Genomic DNA, 24209 nt, shown 5'->3' on the forward strand with positions numbered 1-24209 from the left:
TGCTTAATCCAGTGGTCAATTCTCACTTCTCAATATACTTAACCTTGGGCAGCATTTGAGCAACATTTGAATGCTTTTTAGCCCCACACTCTTGAGTTTTCTCCTGCTTCACTCGCCTCTTTCTCAGCCAGGCCTTCCCTCATTCTTACTGGTCTTGCTGATCTCCTGCTGTTGGAGTGTTTGGGGATGCCATCATTGGACCTCTCCTCTGCTTTGTCCACATTTACTCCCTGTGAGCTCACCCGTTCCCATGGCTTCAAATACCATCTCTATGGTAATGACTCCCAATTGCGTATCTCCAGCCCAGACCTGTCACCTGAACTCCATATTTTCATAATCATCTACCTCCTGAACATCTCCCTTTGCAGAGACCTTTCGTGTCCCACACTATACTTCTGATCTCCTCTACCCCCACCCAAGTCTGCAGTACTCATAGTCTTTCCATCTCAATTGCTAACAACTTGATCCTCCTAAGTATTCAGGGCCAACACCTTGAAGTCTTCTTCTGCTCTGTCCCCCACTTCCAAACCATTAAGAAATCCTATTCCTTCTACCTTCAAAATATATCAAGTGTCTGACCAACCCTCCTTATATTCCCTGCACCCTGGTGACCCAAACCTCTAGGTTATTGCAGTGGCCCCCTAACCTGTTCTCAACATAACCAAGTCCTTACAGTAGCCTGTAAGGTTCTATATCGTCTAATTCCATTTCCTTCTACTGATTCTGCTGGAGCCACACAAGCCTCCTTGCTGGTCCTTAGACACATCAGATATGTTCCCCACCTGAGTCTTTGTATTACCTGATCCTTCTACATGTAATATCTTTTCTGCAATATTCACGTGGCTCATTCCTTCACCTGCATTGAGTCTTTTCTTAAATATCCCCTTCTCAATGAGACCTCCATGACCACCCTATTTAATATTGCAGCCACCTTGTTCTCCATCCCTCTTTTTCTGCCATGCATTTTTCCTCTACCACTTAACCACCTTCTAAAAGACACATGAATCCTTTATTTACTAGTTTTTATCATCTTTCTCCCTCCTGATAGAATATAAGTACCACAGGGCAGGGATTTTATCAGTTTTCACTCCTACATCCCAAGCTCCCAAAATAGCACCTGTCACATAGTAGGCTCTCAATACAGACTTGTCGAATGAATAAAAACTGCAGTAGCCTCAGGTTTACTCAGTGGTGGCTCAGTGGCAGAATTCTCACCTGCCATGCCTGAGACCCAGGTTCAATTCCTGGAGCTTGCCCATGCCAAAAAACAAAAACAAAAACTGTAGTAGCCACAAACATGTGCAGAAATAGTTAAAATTTTAGTTGATACTTTATAATTTTTCTTTTCTTTCTCTTTACAAAATCAGAGTCATACTATAAATAATGTTTTGTAAGCTGATTAAAAATTTGTACAATGCTTTGTTATGTTCTTATATCTTTAAAATATTCTTTAGCTGAATCATATTCCTTTTTTAATGCAATTTTATTGAGCTATATTCACACACCATACAAATGCAAAGTAGACAATCACCGGCTCATAGTATCATCACATAGTTGTGCATATATCCCAATGATTGAGTTTAGAACATTTTCATTACTCCAGAAAAAAAGTAAAAAGAAAAAAAGAAAACCCAAATTTTCTCTTACCCTTCTACCCACCCCCCCCCCCATGTTTGACCTATAGTATTGGTGTGGTACATTTGTTACTGTTAATGAAAGAGTATTAAAATATTACTATTAACTATAGTCCATAGTTTAGAATAGGTAAATTTTTTCACATACCCCTCTATTATTAACTCCTTGTAATAGTGCCATATATTTGTTCTAGTTCATGAAAGAATTTGCACAGTGTTTCTTTTATGACTCTATCATACTTCATTGACTCAAGCTGTAATGTAAGAAATAGCTTTAAGATTCACATTCTTTTATAGAAATCTTTGTGTGCATTCTGATTATCCTCTTAAGATAAATTGCAGAAGTCAGAATCACTGAGCCAAAAGGTGTGAGGTAGGAACTTTTAAAAAATTATTCTTATATGTTGCCAAATTACCCTCTTTTAGAAAAGTTTTACCAATTAACCCTTTCCCCCAGTGGTATATGAGAATGTCTGCAGTCTTGCCCATTGGGATGTTTTTTTAAGTGCTGATTTGATACATAAAAATGGTGGCTAGTTTATTTTTAATCACTATTTCTTTGATAGCTGGTAAGTTTGAATGGTTTTATTTTTAATCTGCAAGGATTAAAATATATATATATTTATCAAAATTCACAGCCGTCCCTCTCCTTCTAATTCTCTCTCCTTTCTGAAGGGATTTCTGCATTAGACTGCTAGTATTTGGGCCTTCTGTTGCTTTGATCCAGGAAGCAGGTAGTAAAGATTATTAAAAGAATCTCAGAAAGCTTATTTGCTTTCCATTACCAGACACAAAGAAGTAGAAAGTCTGGTTGGGAGGAAAATGAGGAGGTTGAAAAAAAAATGAATGTGGGTGAGTTCTGAGGGAGTAAACTGAGAGATTGAGAAACAGCTAACAGCCTGAATGAAACCATCAGATATGAATTAATCAGTTTTCAGCCCTCCCCTAACTTTCTTGTTGATCACACTTGATGCAGTTGATTCTTTCCTCATTCCCTCTGAAGTCTAAACCTTGTTTTCCTCCTACTGAACTGGCCCCTACTTCTCAGTATCCTTTGCTAATTCTTCCTCATGTCTCGAATATTTAACAATAGAGTGATTCCAGGTTTAGTTTTAGCTGTCTTTCTTCTCCTTTCTGACTATACTCATTTCTTTACCGATCTCTTCCCATCCCTTGGGTATGCTTATTGACTTTATGCTGACAACTCCCATAGTTACAGTTCCAGCCTGAACCTCTCCCCTGAACCAAAGACTTTGGATACCCAACTGGCTGTTTGACATCTCTACTCGGAATGTCTATTAGGCATCTCACTTTTCACATTTACCACATTTAACAAAGCAAAGCTACTGCTCTTCACACATGCCACCCCTCCCCAGGTCCACCATTGCAAAACAAACAAAAACAAAACTAAACAAAAATCCCCTGCTTCTCCTAGAGTCTTGCAATAGCTCCCTAATTTATTTCCCTCTTTTAAAGAGCAGCCAAAATTATCTTGATAGAAGCCTCATCATCCTATCTATAAAACTTCTTTATGCATTGATTTGGGGTTTTAAACCAAAGCCTTTAAATATAATTTTTAAATGGATTCTCATATCAAGAAAAGTACAGTCAATTCTGTTAGCCACAGCAGCTGTGTTCTGTTAAGTCACTGCGAGCACTGGATTGGTGAACATGGAACCACTGCTCACAGGGGGGAAATAGAAAATTAGCTTCCTCCCTGTCTCTGGTCACAATATTTTCGTCAACTGATCAATCCTTAACCTTGTTTTATGTGTGTTTCTGTTAAAAAACGTCTTTATATATATATATATATATATATATATATATAGTGGATTCATTGAGACATTGAATGCACTGACAACAGCACTATAACTCATTCCAGAATTAAGCTTAATCTAACACACGTATTTTCTCCATAAATATGTTTAGGGACCCTAGATAGCACTTTAGGACTGCACCTGGGACCATTTTAGATAGTGGAATCACCAAGAAAAAGCACAAAGATGCAAACACCGTGGCGCTAAATAGGCTACAAAGAGGATGTTTGTTTGCAGTGTGAAAGCTGAAACAAGAAGCTAGAGCATCACCTCACTCACCCCCAACTGGGACCACTGCATCAGGACTCACAAATTGTTTGCCTCTCTGCACATGGTTGTGAGTGACCAGGAAAGCAGTCATGGGTGCTGATTTGGGGGTTACAGATAAATTCCAGCAAGTCGGCAAATTTGCCAATACGGGATCTGTGAATAATAAGGACCAACTATATATAGATAGCATTACTTAAGAGGACCAAGCAAATAGTCTCAAGAAGTTTGAGATGGGAATAGTTTGTCATATCACAGTTATTATGGTTCTATAACATAAAAGCATAGGCAGAGTAGCATGGTAATTAAAAGCTGAATGAAAAAGTCTCTAGAGCCAGACTGAACTGGGTTGAATTCTCGGTTATATTAATCAATTTATAGCTTACTAGCTATAAAACCTTTGCCAAATCAATCTCTCAAAGACACAATTTCTTATTCATAAACTGAAGAATAATATTCTTCTATTAGATAGTATTACCTTCTAGATAATATTATCTTCTAGTAGGTAATATTACCTACTTCAGAATGTTGTTGTGAGCATTAAATGACATAACCCATGTAAAACTAAGCTTAATACTCCAACTGGTAAGAAGCAAATGTTACAGGAAATGCTTCTTTTCATTATTAGTACTAATACTATATGTTGGAATTACCAGTGTCATCAAGTTGCCCAGCAAACCCACCTGTCTTATCCTGGTTTTTCCAGAAAGCAGAACTCAAGATAAAAGCTTATGTGTTACTACTTAATTAAGAAGACAATCCCAGTGAAGCAGGGTAAGGGAAAAGGGAAATAAGACAGAAAATTCTAATAGACCACCCTGCCAAGCTGGTCACCTCCTCATATCAAAAGCAGCTAAATCCTTACCCTCACGGGACAGTCTTTTGAGAGGTCTTTGAACTACTTCATCTCAGTATAAGCAATCCAGAGGTAGGAAAGGAGAAGACTTTATGTGCTGGTTCCCACCTCTCTCTGTCTTAGTGAGAGGTGATATGACGTAGAGGGAATATCTCAACACACTCTGGGCCACTGAAGCTCTAAAAATGTCACTGAATCTTCTTTGGGTTTATCACCCAACTTCTGGCACAGATGTGTCCTATTAGAAAAGCCTATTAACATTTTAGGCCAGATAATCCCCTACCAGCTAGAGGATTAGATGCCAGTAGCATTCCTTCTCATGGTCTGCTGCATTGTGACAATGAAAATTGTCTCCAGACATTGTCAAATGTCCACTGGAGAGAAAAATTGCCCCCATTGAGAACAAATGTACTAGAGCAGCTGAGCTACTTGCCATTTCTTGCTCACCAGGTCCAAACCAATGTGCTGTTCATAGGAATATCAAAATGATTAAGGTCCCTAGGGACACCCAAATCAATAGGCCATGCCCTCAATTAGGAGGCTTATTCTTGTGAAGCTTATGTAGGTGGCAGAGAAGCTTAGACTACCTATAGGTATGCCTAAGAATTACTTCTGGAGGATCTCTGTTGTTGCTCAGATGTGGCCTCACTCTCTCTAAGCCCAACTATGCAAGTGAAATCATTTCCATCCCCCCTACATGGGACATGACATCCAGGGGTGAAAGTCTCCCTGGCGACGTGGGAGATGACTTCCATGGGTGAATCCAGCCCTGGCACCATGGGATCAACAATTCCATCCTGACCAAAAGGGGGAAAAGAAGTGTAACTAATAAATATCAGTGGCAAAGAGAGTTCAAATAGAGTCAAGAGGCCACTCTGGAGGTTGTTCTTATGCTAGCGTCAGGTAGACCTTGCTACCTATCATAATCTGCCAACCCCAACCAGGACCATTCTAGCCAATCCTAAAGAACACCTAGGGCAATATATAAGATTCCACAAGGGTTTCATGCACTAGGTTTCCAGAAACCTACAACCTCCAGATGGGTCGCTGGTCCAAAAAAGTCCTGAAACCTAGCCCAGCCTCTCCAGAACATCAGATAGTTCCATCTCCCTACTCCATATTAGTGACAGACCCTTCCAATATCAAAAATTTAGAATTGCCATGGCACAAACACCCCTAAGGAGAGGGATGGAAAGATCAAAAGTGATGGTGGAGTTATACCGAGAAGACAGGATTTAACAAATGAATATGAATGTTGAATCATTAAATTGATATCTCTTTTAATCCCCAATATTTTAGAGCAGTTAGAAGCAAAAACCTTAAATTGTGGAATTGTAACCCATGTCAAAGTCTGAAATATGTTCTACAACTAATTGTGGTGCTGTGCTTTGAAACTTACAGCTTTTTTGTATGTATGTTATTTTTCACAAAAAAAAGAAGGAAAAAAGTTGATTGTGATGATAAAAAAAATATTTAAGCCCTCTAGCCGCCTATATTCTGGAGCAGCTAAAAGGGAAAACATGAGAGGATCATATGGTAGCCCATGACAGCCTTTGGGATCTGTCCTGTAACTACTTGTTGAAGAGTGCTTTGAAAACTATTGCTTTTTTATTTCTTTGCTTTGTATATATGTTATACTGTACAATTTAAAAAGTTAAAAATAAAAAAAAATGATTAAGGTCCCTACAGATTGTATAATGCCAGAGAGCAGGAGAGTTAACACAGCCCTGGGGCAAGACACTAAATGTGACCTGATACCTTTGCCATGTAAAGATAAACAGCTTTTCCTCTTCCTTACTCAGAGAGAAAATGACTTTTCCATATCAATAACCATAGATGCTAGGACTTGTGTTCTTCATAACGATGCTGTGTCTGATATAGCAGCTATAATTAGAACTACCACCTAATTTAGTTTACACTAGTCCATCATAATCTACCATAGTCCATTTGATTCTTTGAGGAGCCAGACAGGTAGTTAATCTGAAAATGAGTATATTGGGGTCCATCATCACTGCATCCTTAAGTTTTTTAGGGTAGCAGTACCCTCTGCAGTGTCCCCACTGCCCAATATTGCTTCTGTTTCACTCTTTTCATTTTGGGTGGGATAGGGGACAGTTTCACTTTCAGGAATAGGGGCTTCTGCTCATACTTTCCTATCATGATGAGCCTTTCTTCACAGGCTAGGGTATGCCAGTGTGAGGGTTCTGCCAATTACTGAGCATGTCTATTCCAGTTACACACTCAGGGATTGGGGGATAACCCAGAGTCAGTAAGTCAGTATTTGAACCCTGTGAGATGGGTTTGGTCCAAAATTCCAATGGCTACCTGACTGTTAGCCCTCACTAACCAGAGGCATTCCAGATTCCCTGGTATCAGCATCAGCTCAGACTTCTTGTCTAATAGTTCTCAAAATATCTAGGTATGCTTTTTTTTTTGACACACTAGCCTTGTCATAGAAATACAGGTACCTTTGAAAAAGGATTGGGGAATATCTAGCATAAGTGCTTGCAATGGCACTGCAGAGTGCTTTCTTAAGGGTGCAGGGTCTCCACTTCAGTTCTAGACCAGTTTTCTCCAGATCTGTAAACCACTTGGATCTGGAAATTGGGTGAGCGATTTAATCTTTCCTCTGTGGCAGCTGACATTGTCTGTACGCTCACAACCACTCAACTGTTTCTTCTTTTAAAAAGAAAATTGAATACTGTTCCAGTTGACACTCATCCATTTCACCTCTCTTGTAAAAACTGGGATTTATTAACAACCACCACATATCCTTGTGGGCCAAGGTACAGTGAATGCCTCTCTCACCTTGCAACCCAATACTGAAATTATCATTTTCATCTATAGCAGTTAATTACTGCTTTCCTGCTTCTGACATTCTGAAATTCCACCATCTTCAGTGACTCTTGGGGTCACAATTGAATGGCAGCATCACCTACCATCATTTTTGGTCTACCAAGAATGGCCACCCTACACTTCTCAAAGATGCTGCTGCCCTCTCATCAGTTGATTCTCTATTGCTTTATGAGAAGAGTGTTTTCTGGGCTCTCCCTGAGAACATAGTTAGATGAAAGTTTCTCAAGTCTTCCACAATAAATCCATCTTGCATTCCTACCTCTGGAGCTTTCCCAATGCTATCCTGCAGATGTTTGGGAATTTCCATCTTATTTACTGTCAACAATCATGATGACAAATCTTCAAAGAGATATCCCAGAAGACTGTAAGGACTGGCTCTGGTTGTCTTGCTAGAACAATGAACCTTGTAAGTGTTCCATGTCAATGAATTATATCCTATCCTAGTCAAACACCCTCAAAATCCACTACTGCACAAATTCTCCTGGTTCTCAGCAGCAAATACTATTCAGCATTTCTTAGGTATGTAAGTTATCTCCTCCTAGAAAAGGAATTTTACTTACTGCTCAGGCTGTGATTGAGTTTTCATTCTGACAGCAATGTTATTGCAAGGTATGTGTTTCAAGGGAGGTTATTGTGCAGTCTCCAGGCAGGGGGAGATTGGTACCTCCTCTAGCACGAGGGAGGAGATTCTGCTTCTACTTCTGCTGGTCTGAAGTATTCAGGGAAGGTATTTTCTACCCAGTATTCCAGTCCCAGGTCTCAGTGCCCTACTTTTCCCCTGCCAGGATGCTGACTTTGATGCACAATACCTGACAAGGTTGCATATCCAATCTCCTTTGCAGCTCTTCTGCTTTTACTATTTAGCTATCTCGTTTGAGATTGGGGGAACAGGACAATTTCAGTTTCGTGGATAGGGCTTCTGCTTGTTAAATTCTGTTTCAGATTTTCTGCATAATTTGCCTTGATATTCCAGAAGATAGGAATTTCTTTAAATTTTGCTAGAGAGGCATGCTGGATTTCACAGTGAGTCTTAAATTGGGAGTTGGCTACCCTAAAATTGTGTATATATATATATATATATGCGCAAGGTTTCCAGTGCTGTTGACAGAAGCCAGACAAATTCTAAACCATTTAATTATCATCATCCCAAAACTTTCAATCACATAGCCCCTATATAGTCCGATGCTTTATCTTCTTCCTTTACTGCATCCCTATTAACTACCAGTGAGAAAATTATTAATTGTGAGGACACTGCATACCAAAAGTTATCACCCCCACTCAGCACCAGGACTGAGGATTCTATTGTCATCAAACTGGTGAGTAACCCCATCTTGAGAATGTATTCGTATGGCTATACCTGGTATCAATTGTTTGGGCCTGGGTTCCCCAGAAAGCATGGTCTGAGGCAAAGCTTTTGAGCTGCAAACTCCTTAGGTAAAGAAAATCCAGAAAGGCAAGAATGGTGAGAAAGGAGATCAAGGCAGAAAAGAAAGAAGAACTAATGCAAAGATGCATTCCCAAGATGACCACTACTTGGTGTCAAATGCCAAGAGATTGAGTGATCTCTCAGGACCATCCGTAAGAGATCGCTAGAGTTTTAGGCCTTCTGGTCTTTCTCCAAAATACGTTTTTCCATGATAGTCACTGGTTTATAGAAATACTATGTGGACCAAATAAGAACATTTCGAATTACCATGTGATATACCCCAATTTTTGTCACAACCCTAGTATATGACACAAAGTATCACAGAGAAGCTTTTCCAGTAATTCTACCATAACCAACACAATCATGTTTGGATTGTCATATGCACCTGTCATTGTCTCATTTATATTTCAATGATTCCTTGAATTTTAATCTTTCAGCTACCAGTATTCATTCTTGACGTTTCCTTTACATCTCTGTTTATATCCACAGCTCTTGAGTTGCAGAATAAACTTCAATTTCTATATTCATCTTTTTAAAAAACGTACTTCAAACACATGACTTTCCCATAATATTCTGCTCCTGGACCCATACACATGCAGACCTATGTAGTCATGGATACAGTGTTTTGGTTTCTGGATCCTTCTGGGATCAGAGTTGCCCATTACTGGACAGAATTGCCAAGGCCAGCAGACATCCATCTCACTTTCACCTGTCGTCGTTACATATCCCCTGAGTTACAACAATTTAGTTCAGTACTGATAGAATTAGGCAAAACGATTTTCTCAAAATAATGCTCTTCGCATATATACATGCAGATTCTTATTAATTTTCTTTTCACTTAAGGCATTTGTGGTTTTAAATGACCAAAAACACAACAGAAAATGGCTTAAGAAAAAGCATATTTTTGACAAGTGTATCTGAAAAGTCCAAGGGCAGAGTTAGCTTCTCAGGCCAGATGGATTCCAGGGTACAGAGACTGTCATTGGGTCCTGGTCTCTCTCTGCCCCCCAATTCTGCTTCTGTTCTTGCATGGGCTTTTTCCTCAAGGTAGCAATGTGGTTTCCAACAATCCAGGTTTATAGCCACAGAGATCCATGTCTCTTTCACAACACTTTGAACAGTAGTCGTAGACTTGCCCCTCACTGAGTCAGGCACTTAATCCTGCACTGCACACAGAGATCAGGGTGGGGAGGTGCTCTGATTGGCTGGGACTGAGCCACCTGCCAACCATAGGAGCCAAAGGCAGAGTCAAGACCATTCAAATCACATGACCGATGGTGGGAAAGTGGTGCTTCTCCAGGATAAGGGCAGCCATTTTCTGGATAGAACAAATGAGAGATATCTACCATAGTTGTCTTGACTAATGCACTTTTCCCTCTGATACAGGTTTCCATAGTTTAAATTCTTAGACAAACCACTAATCTCTAGATTTAGCTTTTGCACACCTAGGGATGCTCTGTGAATTCCTTTACAAAATCACAGACTTTCTCTTCCGTCCTACAAAAGAAGACACCGTCTTATGTTGGATTTCTTTCAAAGGACTAGTTATCCATTCATCCCTCTCCTTAATACTACAAAATTTATAACCGTAGCACATATAAAATATAATGCACACTTCTCTGCTGGTGTTTAACCTAGAAAACCATAGGCATAATGAGCTGAGTGTCTTTACACAGATACCACTTTACACAGTGGTGTATTTGCATTCCACTCATGCAGACAATGGTGAAAAACAACCTAAGCTTCACGTCCTGCTATATATAAGGAATGGATAAGTAATCAAAGATGCAATTTTTTTCTTGGACAATCATTCTTTTCTTAACAAGAGCTCCCACAAGGCCATCCCAATCATACTCTTATTCTACATATTCAGCACCATGTATGGCTTGGATACATTTTTGCGTCCTCGCCCTCCTGGTTTGAAAGGACTATGTACCCTAGAAAAGCTATGTTTTAATCCTGATCCATCACGTGGAAGCAATTGTTTCTTTTAATCCCTATTCAACCATGTAGGCTGGAAACTTGATTAGGTTATCTGGACGGAGATGTGACTCACCCACTTGTGGGTATTAAACTTGATTAGATGGCAATGTGACTCCACCCATTTCAGGTGGGACTTGATTAATTTACTGGAATCCTTTAAAAGGAAGCATTTTGGAAAAGGCTGGAGATGCTGGGAGAGCAGAAAATGATGACAGAATGATGAGAGAACCACAGAGTCCACCAGCCAGTGACATCTGGAGAAGGAGAACACTCCTAGGGAGCTTCATGAAGCAAGAGGCCTGGAGAGGAAGCTAGCAGACCTCGCCATGTTTGCCACATGCTTTTCCAGCTGAGAGAGAAACCCTGAACTTCATTGGTCTTCTTGAACCCAAGTATCTTTCCCTGATGCCTTAGGGTGGACATTTTTATAGCCTTGCTTTAATTTGGACATTTTCGTGGACTTAAAATTGTAAACTTACAACTTATTAAATTCCCCTTTTTAAAAGCCATCCAATTTCTGTTATATTACATTCCAGCAGCTAGCAAACTAGAACACTTGCCTCTACTCGTTCATCTATGTATGTGTGTGTGTGTGTGTGTGTGTGTGTGTGTATGGATGTGTATATGAATGTACACCCATATATGTAAGATCTTTCATCGGGTCATGTCCATGGTTGTTAATTCTGGTAGAGCCTGGTACATTAAGACACATGAAAGCTGCTTAATTGTTGAACAATATAACAGGATTTTCTGTTTCTTTCATATGCTTGCTTGCTTTTTATTTCACCCATTTTTTTTTCCTTCTTCATTTATGGACTGATTGATTGATCAATTTTTGGTCTTTTTAAAGGAAGGAAGCTTCTTAATGGAGATGAGTGGATTTTTTGATAGGATAGATTGAAAATTCAGATTTTTAGTAGAGTAAGATACATGGGCTATTGTGTGAAAGAGTTCATATTAGTTAGAGAGAGGTGTGCTTGTGTTGAAAGTGTCCTTCTTTTGAGTCTGAAAGACCAGTGCTTTTCTCCACAGCAGAACCTCAGGCTGTACCATCAGCCTTTTACCACTGACCCAGGACACCGGTGAGGAGAGCAGAAGAAGGAGGGGACAGAGGAGCAAGGTGAACTAGAGGAGAGACGATAAGAAGGAAAGAGACCAGAGAAGGAGGATTCTCCTGGGGGGGGAATTAATGTGATGAGAAATGGTTTGCCTCATCCCCTTTACTCTGAGTATGTTTAGGAGTAACTTACTGTAAGATCGTTTTCCATCTGGACCGTATTCTCAGGTCTCTCCAGATGTTGCATGCATTCTGGTGGTGGCGGCAGGGGGAGTACATTTGGAAATATGATGTCAGTAGAAAAAAGAAACATGCATAGACTCTTTCCCTCATGCACTCATAAAGAAGCAATAAGTTAACATGGTAAATAAAACCCACATACCGTGAGAACAATAGACATTATTCCAGCTTCCAAGCATTGTTTCCTCTTCCATCCTCCCACAATGTCTCTTAGGAGACCCAAAGAAATGCCAGCTCCCATCTGCTTTAATTATTTCATGATGCATTTCAGAAGGAGACTTGAGATTTCTAAGAATTAGAAGTATGGTGCAGCCAGAAATTTTTCAAGACCCAGGCAGTGGGCTCTCTTCCCACGGCTCTCCCGTCTGTCCCAGGAATGCTGCCCGTTTGCACACACTGACAGTGACTGCTGGGTTTTAATTGGTACCTAGCACACACAGCACATGGCACAGACTCATTCCCCTCTGGGAGCTGAGGCTGGAGTCTGCGAATACCAAGCAGTTTTCAAACTGGGTCATTGCCAGGTGGACGACTTTCTTTGCCCCTCAGGGTTTTCTGTTTCACCTACTTGGGATTTGGGGAGCAGCTAATTTAGTATATGCAAACCTGGCTGCTCATTATAATCACCTGTTGTGCTTTCCAAACAAACAGGCACTAGGGCTTCCCACCAGGTCAGCCCACCAGGTCAGATCAGTCCCCACAGTTTGGGAAGATTGCAGCCCAGGCATCAGCACTTAAAAAAGCTTCCCAGGGGTTCCTAGAGTATGAGCAAAGTTGAGACCTTTTGGGCAATTTGGGAAATCTCCCTCCCTCTCTCACTCCTCTTTCTCCCTCTCTTTCTCTCTCTTTCTTTAAAACATTTTTCCTCTCCCGCTCCCTCAGTAGGATTTTGTGACAATGATTTATTTCCCCTGAGAACATTCCCTCTCATTCTCAATACTGAAAAGATTGTTTAAACCTAAGGTGTTCTGTTTTCAAGCATTTTCTTTTACTAGTATTATAGGAGCCTTGTTTTCAGTATTTGTATTTATAAAATTATATGCAGACACAGCTTGGCTTTACCTGTGGGCCAGTTTGACTCTGGTCCTTGTTGGAAGGACGAGATTACAGAACAAGTAATGAAACTGAAGAAATTTAGATGAGCAATTTCCTTTTCTCTGTTACACTTAGTGTCACCTGTGCCAACACATAGGGCCATTTAGGACATTAAGCTCTCCAATTCATCCATTGATTAAAAAATTCATTAAATAATAAATATACGGAGATATTTTTAACCTTAACGATATTCTAGACCCCATGCTAAGAGCCAAGTATAACTGATGAATAAAAAAAATAACTTATTTTAAGTGCATGAATCCTAAATATTGACTGTAGCACAGGTTTTTAATTTTTAAATGGAGATGTTTGAGCTTAGTCTTAAAGACTAAGTACCAATTAACAGGACAAAAGAAGTTGCTGGGCATTCCAGGGGGAGGGAAAACAGCCAAAGGTTTAGAAGTGAGAAGTGGTTCAGGCGCTTTGGGATTCTGTACGTGGGTGGGTGGAGCTTGAGTTTCCCTTGCATTTTGAGGACTTGGCTGTTGATTTCAAATTATTGGGACTGCCCTGCTTCTCTGCTGTCGGGAGAGTGAGTGAGGGTTTGACCTCTGATTTAGATCCTTACTTTAGCTGATCCTTCTGTCAACATGTAACTTGCCACAATGTTTTAATGTTTATTCTGGTGGTTTTAATGTTTATTCTGGGGTGGGGAGGGGGAAGGATGGGGACAGATGATTTACGTTCCCATCTGATACATCCACTATCCTCAATAGGGGAACCCCATTCAATGTCAGAATAAAGGCTTTCGAACTTTGGTGATAAGGGGCCCTAGCATTTCTGGAGTTGGGCCTTGAATCTGAATTTTTAACAAGGTAACCCCATGTAATCCTGAACTTCAGGCAGACTGGGAAGCACTGCCCTAGGCCCCAGTGCTGATCTCAGAGGGTAACATTCAGAGACTAATCAGTAACACTTATAGTAGTTATAAAAGATCAGATACTATTCAGAGTGCCTTACTTGTAGTAACCATTTAAGCTTTACAACCACCCTACAAGGTAAGTTTATATTAATTTTCACTTTAGAGATAAGGGAAATGAGGTACAGAGGGTGTAAATAAGTTGGCCAAGGTCATACAGTTGCAGAGCTGGACTCTAAGTCACTCTTTATTCATATACTGGCTCTCTTAACCATCAGGGCCCCTTAACCAAGCTAACCTGGAGTACCTGCTGTGCTCCAGGCATGGTCTGAGTTGCAGCAGGTACCTAAAGGTAAGACATAGCCAGAGGTGTGCTGGTAAATGCTTTGCCTCTGACTCTCTAGGAGGAAAAGCAAACAACCTTGATCTACAGTTTGCCCATTTTTATGGTATAAATATTCCCTGCTGTTCTGGTTTGAAAGTATTATGTACCCCAGAAAAACCATGTTTTAATCCTGATCCAGTCTTGTTGGAGCAGCCATTTCTTTTAATCCTGATTCAATACGGTAGGTTGGAATCGCTTGATTAGATTATCTCCGTGGAGATGTGGCATGCTCAATTGTGGTTGTGACCTTTTGATTAGATGGAGAGCTGACTCTACCCATTCAAGGCAGGTATTGATTAATTTACTGGAATCCTTTAAAAGAGAAAGCATTTGGGAGAGAGTCAGAAATGACAGAAACCTAAGAGCTGACAGAAACTTCAGATCAGAGCTGACACAGATGCCGACATTTGGAGAACAGAGACACAGATGTTTGGAGATACTTGGAGCCAGCAGACATTGTCATGAGATGTTCAGCAGCCCCAGATGCTAAGATGTTCAGTGAGAACCTGGAGAGAGCCAAGGGAAGCCAAGAGATAAAAGCAGCCCCAGAGAAGCAAAGTGAGGAACCCCCACAGGAACAGAGGATGAAAGCAATGGAGCCCAGGAGCAAGGGACCAGCAGATGTCAGCCATGTGGCTACCCAGCTGACAGAGGTGTTCCTGACCCATCAACCTTCCTTGAATTAAGGTGTCTCTCCCTAGATGCCTTAGTTTGGACATCTTTATAGGCATAGAACTGTAAACTTGCAACTTATTAAATTTCCCTTTTTAAAAAGCTCATCCAACTCTGGTATATTGCATTCTGGCAGCTAGCAAACTAGAAAACCAACCATGGCTGATTTCAAGTTATCAAAGTGATGCACTGAATGTGGATTTGGAAAGAGATGTGCACAATTAGCTCTGACTAACCCAAACACACTGGCTGCAGGACACTACCGTATACAACCCTTGTCACTTGTGACTCACTGTCCAGTGTCTTCCATCATGAAGGGGCTGGGGAAGAGCAGGAAAAGGAAATCTGTTTCCCAAGAAGCTTTGGAGATCAAAAGTCGTGCTCTGCGTTGGGGTAGTGAGAGGGCTAAGAAATTGTATTTCAGGACGGAGGCAGCATGGCACAGAGCAAGTGGTGGTGACTTAAGGGCCATGAGGTCAAGGGTGGCAGCTCAAAGTCCTTCCTGCCCCCAGATATCCTTCTCAATAATGTCCTCACAAGTCATTTCCTCCAGCTCAACTACCTTCCTTTCTCTCCTCCTACCTCAGGTCTTGTACTGCTCTACAAATACTCTGGAGAGAATTTCCTCCTCTGCCACTCCCACCTTACCAGTTAGCCTTCACCTGTCCTAACACTCACTCCAGGGCTGACTTAGATGCCCCCTGGGGCAGCTCACAGCACATCATAACGGGGGTGGGGGTGGTGGGCTTGGGGACTTGGGTGAAGGGCAAGTTGTGTGGTGAGTCTCTCCATTCAGCATTGTGCTTTGTGTTGTCTATTTTAGGCACCAGCAGTCCTTCTATGGAGTCGATCTGTCCAGTCTCCGGGATGCTGCAGTGGATGAGTATTTCAGCCAGCCAATAGTGGTAAGTGTGCTTTCTCTTTTACAGGCTTTCTCCCTGGGTGTTTCCACATTGATTCATGCACTCATTCACTCACCTGGTGTGCACGGTGCTGCCCAGCTCTGTGCTAAACCATCATCAGAAGAGAGGAAAGGGCTCCTTGGAACACCAGGTTTTCATTTCCTCCAGCTCTGATCTCCCAATCAATTTATAAAAATTGTCAGAGGGTGATACTGTTGGAAACAAGGAGATTTCCTAACTACCTTTCATTAAGTAACTTCTAATTCCCCCACTACTGTACTACCTGTACTACCCCAAATGTACACTCAGCCTCTGCCCATGTTCAATAATTTTCATCTTCCCACTGATCCTGATGGCCTAAAGAATAATAGAAGAGGTAGTATTGTATAATAGTTAGAGTGAGAACTTTGCTGTCAAGAAAATTTAGATTCTACCTGTGTAATCTTGGGAAAGTTTTTCACTTCTCTGTGCCTGAATTTTCTCATCTTTCAAATGGGAAAATAATAGTATCTATATCATAAATTGTAAGTGGAAGCAGACCCAACCCCAACTGGCTTAAGCTAAAATGGAATTATTGGCCCTCAAAAATTGCCAATTAGACTTGAGAGAGACTTGCTTCGGGGACCTATTGCAGGAGCGCAAACATTGATCTATCCCCAACACTTACCTCTACTTCCTTCAGTTTGATTTTGCTCCTAGACAGTCTCTCCATTCTCCTGGCTCCAATTATCAGAACTTTAAGTCACTCCAGAGAGCCTGCCTCTTTCTAATGTCTTAGGCAAAACCTCAGAATTAGTTTAGATAGGAGCTCATTATCCTACCTTGGCTCATATGCCCAGTTGTGAACCTTCAGGGGAGAAAATAATGCTCTTATTGGCCAAGCCAGTGTTACATGCCCCTGGATTTAAGGTGGACTAAGTTCCTGTGGATAGGATGTGGGGAGGAAGTAAGTCATCATGCCTGATGGAATTCTGGATGGTCAAAAAAAAAAGGCTGATCCAGAGACACTGTGAGGATAAATGAAATAACATGGTGAAACAGTCAGCATAGTGCCTGGCACATGGTAAGTATTCGATAAACATTAGCTTTTATTATTATCATTATCAGTTGGCTTGTGCGTCTTTTATCCTAAATCCTTGTTGACTTGAAATTGCAAGAGGAAAGCTAGACTTCAGTCTTGCTTAAGTTTAGTTTATCCTGACACAGAGATAACACCTTTGATTTTTTTTTTCAAGGACACATTTGACCTTAGGATTTTGATGGCTCAGACAGTCAAGTACACAGTAAACTTTATGGTTGCAGGAGAGGAAGATCTACACAGGTTCGTACAAATCAGTGTTGCTGCTGATTTTCAAAATCTGCTCTCGACATCTTCCAACCCCAAAATTCAGGACAGGGGAGAGATTTTAAGTATGAGTCATGCACAGGAATGAACAGTGCTTCAGTACTAGTTCCATTTACTGGAAGATGAAAATGATGCCTAATTTTAAAAGTTGTTTTAACAATTGAATGAGAAAAGATATATAGTAATAGCTAGTACTTATGTAGCCCAATATTATTCTCAGTAAGCCCTTTTCATTAAATAACTCATATAATCCTAACAGCAGTCCTATGATATTGTTTTTATCCTGATTTTACAATTGATGAAAATGAGGCAGAGTAGTGTAATAAGTTGCATAAAGTCACATAGTTAATACACATGTTAGAAATAGGACTGGAGCCCTTTAGAAGGTTCTAGAGTCTGGGCTTTTAACCAATCTGCTATAATGCCTCTCAAATGAGAGTGTGTATATATATATATATATATATATGAATGCACCCAGATGAGTGCGTGGTAATAATGACAAAAAAGAAGATCTACAATGTGTTGAGTGCTTACTATCTAATGGACACTGTGCTGAAGGATTTCAAGGCTCTGGCTTTTTTAAAAAAGAAACATCTGTTATTGTAAAATATATACACAAAGCAAAGAAAGCAAAAAGCAATAATTTTCAAAGCACACTTCCACAAGTCAGTTACAGAACAGATCCCAGAGTTTGTCATGACCTACCATTCCACCATCTCAGATTTATCCTTCTAGCTGCTCCAAAACACTGGAGGCTAGAAGAAATATTAATATAGTGATTCAGCAGTCATACTTATTTGTTAAATGCTATTTTCTCTGTTATACCTTCTCTTTCTCCTTTAACTCTTTTCCTAATCTTAGGGATCTTTGGGCAATGCCTGTTCTGACTTTTTCATGTTGAGAAGGGGTGTCAACACTAAAGGATAGTAGGATGTAATTAAAATCGATAATCTTGGAGAGGCTGGTCCCTCTGAATTTCAAGATTTATCTGACCTAGGAACTCTCCAGGAATTATAGGTTGTCCAGGAAGGCAAACCTAGTACATGGAACTTTTATAGAGTCTCAATTCAAGCCCCCAGTATTCCTAAGAATAGGAGTGATGTTGATTGCTGTTTAGCAAACCATGGCAATTAGCACTACCTACCTGATGCATAAGAGGGGCTTCCAGAACAGCCTCTTGACTCCACTTGACCTCTCTTGGCCACTGATGCCTTATTTTATTACACTTCTTTCCCCTCTTTTGGCCCAGAAGGCATTATCTGGCTTATTTTTGCAGAGGGCCTCAATAAATGTTTGTATCTTCTTTCCTGCCACTTAAGAGACTCTGAAATGAGGAATCATACCTTGACTTGATTCCATTTTCTTAAATGGAAATATGAATCCCCTTTGAGTAAGTTTTCACTAGCACTTTGCCCTATTTTTCCTGAGAAGATCAACATTAGTATTTTTTTTCTAAGAAAGTTAAGGCACACCACTTTATGACTTGCCTGAATCTACTGCCGAAGCAAGGGCCACACTTTTTTAAAAAAAATGCAGCTGGCTTATTCCAACTTTGACATAACAATGGACCAAGGATGTTGTATCAATCAGGATAGGCTAGAATGTGCTACAGTAACAAAAATAAATCTCATTGGCTAATAATAACACAGATGTCTTTCTCTCCTACACTATTTATCTATTGTGGGCCAACTTCAGCTCAGCTTGGCATCTACTCCAATGATGAAATCTGATGAAGCCTCACCTATCTGGAACAATGCTGATCACTGAGGAAAAAGAAAGCATAGCAAAGGATGCACTGGCAGTTAAAGCTTCTGTCTGAAAGTGTCACAAGTCATTTCTGTTCACGTTTAATTGATAATCATATGGCAGTGCCTAAGTCAAGTTGGTGGAAATGAAATCCTACTTATAAGCTCAGAACAAAATTACTGACATTGGAAACAGCTCTAATAACTACCCCAGGCCCCACTAAAATTGACTTCTATTGAGTTTATTTGCTGCTTCCAGGCTATCTCCTGAGTCCAGGGAATTTTTTTGAAAATTATGTCTATGTTCACTTTTCAGAAGCATCATTCATTCATTTGTGCATTGATTCAACATATATTAATTGAGACCCTATTATGTCAGGTACTGGGTTGCACAGGTACAAGAAATAAATTTTCATGTTTCTGTCCTTGAGGAGATCATTGTCCATTTAGGGGACGCAAAAAATGAGAAGAAATTATTATATTGCAATAACAATAAATTCAATGTGATAAATGTAGTGGAAAAATCTCTAAGTACTCTCATTGCTACAGAGTAGAAGGCTAAGCCTTTGGGGACATCAGGAATGCAAATTATCTCCTTTGTAAGCCTGTAGAACACTGACTAAAATAAGCCTTTTCCGAGTGATATAGCCCCAGCAATGAACCAATAACACCATCTTTTAACTGTAAAACACTTCGAAATTTGCAAAGCACTATCATATACATTTTTCCATTTGACATGCACAAAAACCCTGTGTGGGAAGTAGGAGAGAGATTTTGTCACCCTTCAACAAATGGGGAAATTGAAGTTCCAATAATTTAAGTGACTTTCCAAGGCTCCAAAGCTAAAAAAAAAAAAAGTCCAGCATCTAGATTTTGTTGTATGTTTTCCAATATTTTCTCTATTCCCATTTCTTCTGCTTTTGACATAAACCCTGACCACTTCAGCATTACTCTGTAGCCAAGTGGGATGTTAAATTGCCTCCCTGGAAAATAAATGAACTAGAACAATGACCTTCTCGTCCTGACAGTCACCCCATGATCCACTCTCTTTTTCAGAAGCCTGAATAGCCTTTTCCTGCTGAACAGCTGCACTGGGGACCTGCCACAGCCCAGGGTTTAATTTCTGAAAGGCTGGCTGTCACCTGTATACTGAGTGATCCTCCTCTTTAGGAGTCAAAGCCAGCTCCAGATGTTGTACTCACCCCATAGAGTTGTAGGGCATCACAACACAGCTGTGTGGCCCTTGCAGGGTTTTGTCAAGATGCAAGCTTCTGCAATCTGTCGTGTCACCCTCGCATCCCTTACATACTTAGAAAACCTTGCTGCTAAGGCAAAAGTGCTTAATAAGAAATGCCAGTGTTCTGTGACTTTTCCCACTGATCTCACCAGTGTATCTAGTATGTCTGTCAACAAAAAACAATTCCAATTGTTTCTTTTTTCTTTCTTTCCTTGCAGAATAGAAATCCCCTTTGTGTTTCAGATGGCGCGGTCCGGCCTCATTCACGGCCTGGCCCTCTGGTTTGACGTGGCCTTTGTGGGATCCCTGTATGTATCCTTCCCCCGCGCGGCCTACGCTACCCCCGTGCTTTTCTCTCCTATTTGCAATTACTGTTTTAAAATCTTTAAACATTAATAGCAACAACAATAATGCTTGTTTCTCCAGTTTTCAATTAAATTAGCACTGATGTTAATGCTACTGTTAAGATTTTAGGGTGAGGTGAAAATGAGGTGGTTTCCCATTGTGAATTAGTCAGGGTTCTCCTGGGAAACAGAACCAGTAGCAGGTGTGTATGTGTGTGTGTGTATGTGTGTGTGTGTGTGTGTGAGAGAGAGAGAGAGAGAGAACACATGATGAGATTTATTGTGAGTTGGTTTATGTGACCATGGAGATTGGCAAATCCGAAATGTGTAGGGTAGGTCACAATTTGGGAACTCCAGTGAGGTTTTTGATGAATTCCACAAGAGAAGCTGTGTGGCTGAAATAGAGATTGAAATTCTTTCTGACTGCTGAAATCCTCTGTTCTCTCTTTAAGACTGTCTACTTATGATGAGATTTCTCTCGTTGCTGAAGGCTGTCTCCTCGGTTGATTGTACATGTAACCAGCCATAGATTCAGTCAACTGACAAATAATTTAAATCCACAAAATACCCTCACAGTAACAATCACAACAGTGCTTGCTTGACCAAACAACTGGACACCATAACCTAACCAAGTTGACACAAGAACTTAACTATCACACATAGAATCAGATCAACTCTAGCTAGAAATACCATGGAACCTCCTAAACCAATTGGATTAGAATTTGGAGGAGTGAGAACAAGTCTGTGTTTTCCACTTCCATGACCCTCCAAATCTCTGCTCTCCTGGCTTCCCTAGTCCTTCCCAGGCTTCCTGTTAGCAAAAAGATTGAATCTGTATCGCAGAACCAGGCAAAAAGGCAACCTTTAAAAGCACACAGTCTTCGACTTCTTGTGAAAGTCTCCAAACTCATCTCTGCCCCTGCTTAGAAGGGAGTGCCTGTGGGTCTATTAGTGCTCAGAGGAGACTGGGGGGATGCAGTGGAGGAGCGGAGCCCTAGAAGCCTAGTCCAGTCTGATAATCAGAAAGAAATAAAATGATGCACAGGCCAGTCCTATATCACATAAAAGGAATGCGGCTCAGGGAACCCTGCATGTGTTTCTCAGAGTTTCCCCAGTAGAACCAAAGTAAATGCTTTGGTTCCTGCAGGGAAAACAGCGACAAGCTTGAAGAGGCCTGCTTCAAGGGAGAAATTTCTTTGAAGTTAAATGTTTTATCTTTGAAACAATTGTAGAAATTTTGTACTCTACTCCATCATGTACTCAAGTATATTTTGATATAAAAGTGATTTACATTTCTTAGCTGTTAAACTATATAAAATCAACCCCCCCAATCTTCAACTCAAAATTGACCCTCAAGGAATTTGCCTCACACTTAAGGTGCCCCCTGCTCCTCCCAAGCCAATGCCACTGCCGAGCCCCAGGCGGATGACCCCGGGCTTAGCAGCATGCCACAGATGTCCTCGCTTCATTACATGGAGTGGAGAACCTCAGGACAAACACACACATCCCCATGCAGGGGGTCCGAGCTGGGAGAGTAGAGGCCGTCTACTCCAGAATATCCTTCTGGATTCCTGAGCAGGTGGGATGATATAGTCAGAAGTCAGACTCCATATTTGTCACCCTGCCAGACTTTTCAAACAAGATAGGTGCCAAATCAAACATTTTGCCTTGGGGCTTCTTATAAACTCGTTTTCAGAGGTCCAGATTGACACAATGGTCAAATCCATGGGTTTGAAGTCCAGCTCCCTAGGTTTCCTCTGTGTGACTCTAGACAAATGATGTGACGGTTCTGGGCCTACCATAGGGTTGCAGTATAGATTTAATGGGATAAGGTACATAAAGCTCTTAGCCCAATACTCAACACATTATAATTACTCAGTACACTGAGATATCCTTATCTTAAAAGGGTGCCACAATGGTAGTGACATTCACGGTGTTGTGCTCCCACCATCACCATCCATTCCCAAAGCTTTTCCAACACCCCGAATGGAAATTCTGTACAATTCAAGCAGATGCACCATTCCCCATCCCCACCCTGGACCAACTGCACTGAATTACATATTTGAATGAGGTTAAAAGGGAAAATTTTAGGTTATATATGTGTTACTAGAATAAAAATGATTTTTTTAAAAAACACCCTAAGACTGTACAACTCAAACAGTGAACCCTGATGTAAACCATGGACTGTGGTTAATTATAGTATAATTTTAATCATATTCCTTCATCAATTTTAACAAATATACTGCACTAATGCAAAATGTTAATAATGAGGACTTGTATATGGGAATGTTGTAGTTTCTATATGATTTTTCTGTAAACCTATCATTTAATTTACAAAGGGGAGGGGGTGGGGGTTCCACAAATTAAAAGGAGTGAAAAATCACTTATCAACCTAAGTTCTTAAAACAATCCATAAATGTGGGTCGGGAACATAATTGACTTTTAACTCTTTCCTTGCCCCACAGGGCAACGGTTTGGCTGTCGACAGCCCCAACCGAGCCTCTGACTCACTGGTATCAGGCACGGTGCCTTCTTCAGACTCCTCTCTTTGCCAAGGAGGGGGAGACTCTCTCAGGGAAAGTGCTGTTCGTAGCCAATAAAAGGTAAGCAGACCAGTGCAGACAAGATTTCCCCTGGGTATTAAGGGATGAGAGTGAGGGGAAATGCATACTGGGCATTGAGGGATGAGGGTGAGGGGAAACTGGCAAGCTCCGGAGATTCTAACACCTAGAAATGGTCAGCGAGCTTTCCAAAGGCTGAGCTGGCCCCGGTGCTCTTTGAGAGAAACCCTGCAGCGCGGATTTCACCTCCCTGTGAGGGTGGCCAGGGTAGGGTGGGGGGAGGAGGAGCTTCAGAAAGACTAAGGACAGTGAGATCTACCTGACATCGGAGGAAGAAAGAAATCCATCACCTCAAGGAACTTTAAATCTCCAGATCAGCTTCCTGGACTGCCCTATATCTGTCTAGCTTCAGCCCCTCTAACTTAGAATAATAAACTGCATCTGTACTGCAGGGGAAATAGAACTGCAGGGGTAGAATATGATGCATCAGGCAGCACTGACTGCTTCCCTATATTCATTTTTAAAATACTCTGTTTTATTCCATCATGTTGGAGCTTCAGCTGGGTGACTTAGAGGTGGGAGAACTGGGGTGGCCACAATATTTTCAGGGTATGAAGGGCACTCAGAGGTCATCTTGTTCAACTTCCTTTCCTCACCCCCACACCCTTCCTTGAGCCTGTGCTTGAATACTCCATTGGTGGGGAGCTCACCACCTCACAAATCAACCCTTCCATTTTTATTTTTATTTTTTTTTGCATGAGCAGGCACTGGAAATTGAACCCAGGTCTCCAGCATGGCAGGCAAGAACTCTACCTGCTGAGCCAACGTGGCCCACCCCAACCCTTCCATTTATAAAGTATTGATTTCTTTAATTGCAAAAATAATCACAAATAAATTTTAAAATGCAAAAGTGATATAGTCAGATGGA

The 24209-nt window shown here is 40.9% G+C and overlaps 1 protein-coding gene across 9 annotated transcripts in view; it reads left to right on the top strand.

The window, feature by feature from the left end:
* The window catches only part of LOC143673590 (histone-arginine methyltransferase CARM1-like), a 306223-nt gene that overhangs the window by 268050 nt on the left and 13964 nt on the right, over window positions 1–24209 (top strand). For all 9 annotated transcript variants that reach the window (XR_013170471.1, XM_077148304.1, XM_077148302.1 and 6 more), the window contains 4 exons: window positions 15971–16052; window positions 17285–17370; window positions 20595–20684; window positions 23186–23323. Coding sequence is in view for 8 of the 9 variants with exons in the window: in XM_077148304.1 (XP_077004419.1) it covers window positions 15971–16052; window positions 17285–17370; window positions 20595–20684; window positions 23186–23323 (396 nt within the window). In the remaining variant the exon portion in view is untranslated. The remainder of the gene's footprint in view (window positions 1–15970; window positions 16053–17284; window positions 17371–20594; window positions 20685–23185; window positions 23324–24209) is intronic.

Source organism: Tamandua tetradactyla, chromosome 2 (genome assembly GCF_023851605.1).
Source record: "Tamandua tetradactyla isolate mTamTet1 chromosome 2, mTamTet1.pri, whole genome shotgun sequence".
Lineage (NCBI taxonomy): Eukaryota > Metazoa > Chordata > Mammalia > Pilosa > Myrmecophagidae > Tamandua > Tamandua tetradactyla.